The 7,522-nt window shown below is 39.8% G+C and overlaps 1 protein-coding gene and 1 non-coding gene across 2 annotated transcripts; both read right to left on the bottom strand.

Annotated features, from left to right (window-relative positions):
- Window positions 1–715: 715 nt before the first annotated feature.
- On the bottom strand, window positions 716–5,794 carry LOC144641108 (peroxidasin-like; the record flags this gene model as incomplete). The annotated part of the gene is made up of 5 exons (XM_078500157.1): window positions 716–1,171; window positions 1,669–2,228; window positions 2,564–2,847; window positions 3,652–3,833; window positions 5,554–5,794. Coding segments are annotated over 5 exons (1,362 nt in total), but the record flags the coding sequence as incomplete, so codon positions are not given.
- Trnat-ugu (transfer RNA threonine (anticodon UGU)) lies at window positions 3,472–3,544 on the bottom strand. The gene has a single exon. It is a non-coding gene; the product is annotated as a tRNA-Thr (tRNA).
- Window positions 5,795–7,522: the final 1,728 nt, after the last annotated feature.

Here is a 7,522-nt window from a genome sequence, read left to right as displayed (position 1 = left end):
AATGGAACTATTTTTACATTTTTACGCGTTTAAAGCACATTTTTATTCATTTTGAGTACTTTGCAGTGATTTTGGGTGGTTTTCTGGCATTTTGGAAAAATTTTGAAATCCAAGATGGCGGATCCAAGATGGCGGCTGTTTTGACATCATGATGTAATTGTCACGTGATGTGACGTCACCATCCCACGTGACGTATACTAAAAGAAAGAGATTCGGACATACAATACATCCTATAAGTTTCATGGTGATTGCTTAAATATTCTGGAAGTTACATAGGGGGGCTTCCAAAGCCCCCCCCCCCCCCGGTCTGAGAAGGTCCAGAAAAGCCCGGTCTGAATAGGGTTAAAGGCAAATTTCCTGCAAGAGTCATCTGCAGGCTTTCGATCGTTTCTTAAACAATGGAGTCGAATGGGCTCACGTTATAGCTACATTGTAGCTATAACGTATAACTCCTTTAAAGTCACTGGTAACTGAAATCCAAGATGGCATCGCCACCGCCATCTTGGATTTTATTGTCAGAAGTGACTCTTGGAGAAGATCAAGTTGACGTGCCTATACTTTTTTGTGACTGCATTACAAAATGCAGTCATCAATGATTAAGCCAGTGCTGCTGAATTTTCAAGCTTGATGAACATTTAATTTCTTATTGATAATATTGACAAATAGTCTGGTCACGCAGAAGCCCACTCGAAGGTCACGCTTATACAACATAGTTTAGAGAGCTTGATCACGCTATTTAAACTGGTCCTTAAAGGACAAGTTACGTTATTTAAGGCGGTTCGGTTCCATACAGACTAGCTTATCGAACTTAATTAAACCTCACGATTTTTTGGAATTGAAAAAAAAAAATGCATAAATGACATTGCATTGGTACTTTATGAATTGCTTTTTTATGGTGTTTTTTTTTAAACTAGCTTGATCAAGTCGTTGAAAACAGTGAATGGATGCCGACAGAAAGTTTAACTTCAAATCGTCCTCATTCGTTTTGCCACTGAGAATCTATCATTAAATCGACACTGTGTTTTACTCAGCCAGCAACCACGCGACCTAATCTGTCTTACTATTTACACATTTATTTACACAGATGTAGAGGCATTAGACAGTTCTTGTTCTTGAGACAAAACGCCTTCCGCATCAATGCTATATTTGCAGGGCTCCTTTCTGCTAGGTTCTGTGGGTGTAAAATGAAGCAAAATCGTGTTAAGGTCTGTATTGATTTTAAAATAACATGAAAGAAAATGATAAAACATGCGTTTTGATTGGATGTGAAGTTTGCTATTACTTTGGGTGGGTATACTGACGTAATTGCTCGTTAATTTCGGCGTCACATGCTTATTAAATAAGTACAGTGTATATACAAAACTGGAGCCTGGGAGATGCAAGATACAGTTTTTTTAAAAATAGGCTTAAAAGTACCCTATAAGCGAAACAAGCATTTTTTGTTTCTGTATTGTTAAAGAATAATATTATTCGTTTAAGTTTGGAGGAACTCTAAAAGAGCTCAGGTGTATGCCCTGTTAGCAAATGTTCCATAACTATACATTGGGCAAGAAAATTTTTTAAATATATCTCATTTTTTTTTCAGTTTAATGGACGTATCTTTACTCTCTGAAAGACTTTGAAGTTTCCCAGTGGACAGAGATGTGACGGGAGTACCCTTTCTCTTACCTTCTTTCCATTCATTCAAGTTGACAACTTTCAGATTGTAACAATCCGTCAAATCATTGGCCGAACTCCTTTCACGAAAGACACTCGGAGTGATTCGCAGAATCCCATCTGAGTTATCGCACAGCACTCTTGCCAGAGTGGCTTCTCGTATCGCATTCAGCTGACCCAGGGTAAATCCAGTGTGCGAATCATTCCTTTCGTACCAAAAGCGATCTCCGACGCGAAGGTTTTCGAACCCTTTTACAAGAATGCAAGTAAATGTAGCACCCAATATGCTTCCAGGCAGAGGAGTCTCGCTTATCCCTCCAACATACAAATCGACGTCGTCGACATTGTCGTTGTATGCCACTCGGATTCTCTCACGCTGCGCTGGGTTTACGTTCGTGAAGTTGTCAATGGACGCGGCTAGGCCCAAGCCGCAAGCCGCTCGGAACTGATTGTATGGTGGTAAACCATGATCACGACCACGCTGGATGTTTATAGCTGAGAGGTCGCCCACGATGCCATCTACTGGTGGTCCGTCTGCTACGAGATTCTCTCGTACGGCTGGTGCAAAGAACCTAATGTATGAGAAATGTTCAAGTCAATCATGAGCATTAATCTTTATCATTATCATCAACATCATCATCCTCATCATCATCATCATCATCCATAACATCATCATCATCCATAACATCATCATCATCCTTAACATCATCATCATCATCATCATCATCGTCATCGTCACCATCACAGGCAGATTGTTTTGCTGTTCCCTTAAACCCAGCCCTTTGTTTCAGAAACTGTAGTTTACCATACCAACTATACTGTGCCCGCCTGGAAGGGATTTTTAAACTACTCCCGTATTTATATAAATGAGCAATAATTATGACTACATGCAGCCTTATACACCTACCTGTCTACTTTCTGAGATGCTTGAGTTACTAGTCCCAAAAGGATTCCACTCATACCATTACCACTCAAAGAATACAGAGGTGACGGATCAAAAAATGTTTTCGTTGGAATAAAACCTCGTTGATTGAATTGTCTGTTAAACTGCCCAAAATTATCTCTGACCAAGGTGTGGCCCACTCGAAGGGCGGCCGTAGCGAAGGAGTTTGGAATTTCTGGGTTGACTGTTGGATCGTAACCGTTAAAGAAATTCCCTGCTGGTTCAAGTAGAATATTTGCATGTTTTCGCTGAAAGAGAGAAAGTATCGTAATTACCTTGGCCTTACGTGTTGTTTACAGGCACACCAGAATCCCGATATCCCCAACCCTCAGTTTCCCGAAAATCCTGATTTTTTCTCGAACCAATTTTCGTTTCCCTTGGAAGTTATTTTTCTGAAATTTTACCCCGATTTTCGAACCTCCCGCCCGTTATCCAGGGACAGCGGAGCAGTTTTCCAGGTGGGGGGGGGGGCTGACTAGTGACTTTAAGTGGGGGGGCTTAAGAGACTCTTCTCTTAATAAGTCTTTATTTTTTCGGAAAAAGTGGTGGGGCTAAAGCCCCCCAGCCCCCCCCGGCTCCGCCGTCCCTGATTATCTTGACGTAATTTTCTTTTCCCCTGGAGGTTCGAGAAATCGGAATAGTATTGTACAATGTCGCGTTTTAGTCGTTAAAAGTAAAAAAAAATATTTAAAGTGTCGATGTCTTTAGCACTGTTGTCCTAATTCGGGACACTGTAAATAAACAAACAAACAAATATTGTAAATAGAAGAGAAATTTGTTAAAAATCCCAAATTGCAGGAGGCTGACCAGTTGGCTTTTTACAAGGCATAGAGTTAAATTCGGCGCCACGGAACACAAATCCTTTTAGTGGCAGGGAGATGCGGGACTCGAACCCGGGACCTCCGGATTACAAGTCCAGCGCCCTAACCACTAGGCCACGCTCCCTCCAAAACGAACAATTTCATTCGTAGAAGTTGTTAGTTTTCTATTAAGCCCAGTGAAGTGAAGGTCCTGTAGCGTATTCAAACCCTCAGTTCTTTCTGCATGCTTACCAGTTCTTCACTAAAGAACACAGGAAGCCACTCGTTGTACGTGATGTGCTGTAGCTTCGCAATCACAATTTTTCGCGCCACTTGGAACAGTTTTTCATCGCGCCACGATGGATTAAGAACGTGAAGGTACTTGGCGATACGATTGTGTTCACGGACCCAAATAGTGTGCATCGCCATCAATGCTGTGAAATTAAAATAGAGAGACTTCAGTAGGGATTATGATTCAATCGGTATATATATGTTATCCGGAAAGACAAGTTAAGGGAAGAATAATTGTATAAAATGCATGAAATAAGGAAGATATTAACACACACTTCGACTGACATGCAGGCTTCCCCCCTCCCCCTGCACTAGCACTTCGGGAAATCAACTTTTTAAAAATGTTGATTTTAAATCTTCATTAAATCCTCACTTTTGCTTCACTATTGATTTCGTTTTAAATCCACAAATTGCCTATTCTTTCCTTTAGTGACCGATCGTTTATTACGTCCCAAGGGGGGGGGGGGGCGGTGGTTTTGGAGGGGGGGGTAAAATTTTAAAACAAGCCCCTTTTGGGGGGGTTAATTTTTCTCTGGTAAAAAACACGAGGGGGGTCAAATTTTATGACACAGCAACAGCAGTCTAGGCAATTTGACGTCAGTGATCTATCCTCGATCCCAAAAGAAAAGAATTTGACGCGATTTCAGGTCCCGAGGGAAGGATTGTTTGACATGGTCGCGCTTGAGCCTGGAACAAGCTCTCAATCCGCCATCTTTAAAATTACCCAGACGGCTGCTCGTCAGATGCTCGCCAGTTTGCTCGAGGTCGATCTTTTCGCGTTATTTGCCATATTGAATGCTATGTAACCAAGCGTCGTACCCAGGGCCTTATCAACAATACCCTAACTAGACCACCTACAACTATATGAAATTTCAAAAAGCAAAAACGACAACAATTTCATTGACAGACACAAACAGTTAAACTTTAATATTTTAAACAATGTAAAATAATACAAACAATAAACGAGAGAATAAAAAAGATAAAAAATCTGTCTTAGGAAGGACAGAGGGAATTATGGCCTCCTCAGGAGGGGGGGGTACATTTTTCAAACAATAATTGGGAAGGGGGGTATAATTTTTACCTAAAATTTTTTTTTGGGGGGGGGTTCAGTTTTGAAACACTACACTTTTTTGAAAACCACCCCCCCCCTGGGACGTAATTAACGATCGGTCCCTTACCTTCGTAATTAATGTGACTTATTCGGAATCAGCTCAAATTAACATTATTAAACTGAACTTTTATAGTACAGTAGAATCCCAATTTCTTGGACCTCCATGGGAAACGAAAATTGCTTCGAGATATCCGGAGGTTCGAGAAATCGGTGTTAAAATTAAAGAAGGTACTATCAAAGGGAAACGAAAATTGGTTCGAGAAATTTATAGGAGTGTCGAGAATCCGAGGGTTCGAGAAATCGGAATCCTACTGTACCTTCAAATGAAGAAGAAGAAGAAGAAGAAGAAGAAGAAGAAGAAGAAGCCTTTATTTAAATAGGGTTACTCCGTCAGCTTTACAATAAAAAACTGTTATCCTTAGAGGCCCTAGTAAAAAGTAAAAATTAAAAAGTCGCTAAAGGTCTTACAATGTACCTAAAATGGAAGTTAAAAAGATTAAAATATATAAGAGATACTAAGATATAAGCTAAAATTATGGTTTCTTCCAATGCACAACTATTTCTAAATTTCGTAAAACTTCAAAGAGCGAATAATGCTAGACAAGTATTACATGTAAAATAAAAGCATAGCACACATATGCATTGAAAACCATCAACTAATAGCTAGTAGTTTAGATGTTCTGTGGTTTCTTACCTTACGTCGTTAAATAACTAACAGAAACTACGCACAACTATTTATGTAAAATAATTACCTGGATTTTCATTAATTCTGCTGTCGCCGGCAATGAAACACGGTTTCATTGCAGTATTAGGAGACCTGCAGAAAGTTTGCGACCCAGCCTTGGGTAGAATGGGAGATTTGGCGGAGCTTGTAGGGAACGGAACAACCCGTAGCAATCCCAGGTTAGCCTTTCGGTCACGAAGCAGTTCTGCCTCTTGACAATTGGCCCCGTAAACTTGTGATCCGTCAATAAAAGCTGAAATAACGTTAACCTGAAAATGTATAGACAATAAGTTCTTTTACAAACACAAATTATTTGCTAATGAATTTTGAGGTATTTGATAGTAAGAAAAAGAATAACGCTTGAAAATGCAAGCCTGTCATGATGTACACTGTTGGAAATATTTTTCATAATCACTGACTAGGTGACACTGAGATTGAGTTTGTTCACGAGTTTGTAACATACCGTAAAATTCCGGTTATAAGCCCCCCCCCCCTCCCAGTTATAGGCCCATCTACCTGGAAACAAAAAAATACATCCGATTATAAGCCCCCCCGGATATAAGCCCCCCTCTACCGGATGACAGTACTGAACAGGGCTAAATGTTGCTTTATTTCGTTTTTTAATTAAAAACGTATTTCAGTCAACACTCCCGTGACACTTTTCGAAACGATTTTTTCATTCCGCTTATAAGCCCTCCCGGATATAAGCCCCTCCGCTTATAGACCCACCCAAAACCCCTTACGAAGTTGTATAAGCCCAGGGCTTATAACCGGAATTCTACGGTATTTTATTTTATTTTTGAATGAAAAACTCTTTCACTGGCATAAGAATTGAGATACCTATTGAATAGCATAAGAGGTACTTGGTACACTGCCTGAAAAGAATAAGCCCAAAATGTAAGTGTTCACCTAATTTTTATGTAGCTTCAAAGAGTTTTTCAACTTTGTATTTTAATTCATAAACCTTGGCATTTATAACTGACCGGAAAATAAATGAAAATGAAATCAATACTTTGTATAGATCGGGGAGAAAAACACTTTTAAGGTTCATCTACAATTCGCTGGCGATCTTTCTGCACATTCAAAACCTAACTTCAAAACATACGCATCTATTAGCCTTTATATAATAACCTGAATTCTACGCGCATTTTGATTGGTTCTTACTTATGATCTATCAGGGTACAGACACATAGTTGACGTCACGCGCTGGTGTGACTCGCGCGCGTGATCAGAGTTCATAGTCCAAATCAGAGTTGTCGGCAAAGTTTTTCAAACTTGCGGGGCCACAACAAAGCAAAACAGTTCAGCTTATTTAAATTACAAATCTTCAGTGAGAAACAATACGCCAAGCATCGTTCACCTATCGAAGCATTTAACTGGGCGAAACAAGCTTGAAGAAGACAGTGAATTATTCGAGAAATTATCCGAAATCTTTATGAAAGTTTGGCCGATGTTGTACAGTTAGACGACGCCACGGGAAACAAACTTATTGCGGTTCAACGCTTCGGTTAATGCTCACAGATTTGAACAACTTTCCAAATCGGAATAAAGGTTAGTTTTTTCATTGACTTTCAATTGACCATTTTTCTGTTTATTCAATCGGATTAACAGTGCTTCGTGTTAACGAAAACTTAAAAGTGAAATCAAAACAACTTAGCTCATCGGTACGGCGGCATTGCTCACACTGAAGACACTGAAGTGTGCTAAAGTCTTGTGTTATTATATAAAACAAATAGATTTCATTTTGCCGTGCGTCTGTTCAGTAATAGATCACAGAAGACGTCAAAATGTGGTATGAACATCAATGGCCCACGAGGCGCTCTGTTCATACCACATTTTGACGTCATCTGTGATCTATTACTGAACAGACGCACGGCTAAAATGGAGTCTATTTGTTAATCTGTTACTAGCTGTAGAGCGGGTGTCTATTGAGTGTAAAAGCTATATGTACAAAATCAGGTAGAAAACTGTAAAACTTAAACCAGCGCTTGGCATCG

The sequence above is a fragment of the Oculina patagonica genome, unplaced genomic scaffold (assembly GCF_052425735.1).
Source record: "Oculina patagonica isolate OP01 unplaced genomic scaffold, crgOcupat unplaced691, whole genome shotgun sequence".
NCBI classification, from domain to species: Eukaryota; Metazoa; Cnidaria; class Anthozoa; order Scleractinia; family Oculinidae; genus Oculina; species Oculina patagonica.
This window is presented reverse-complemented; position numbering and strand designations above follow the sequence as displayed.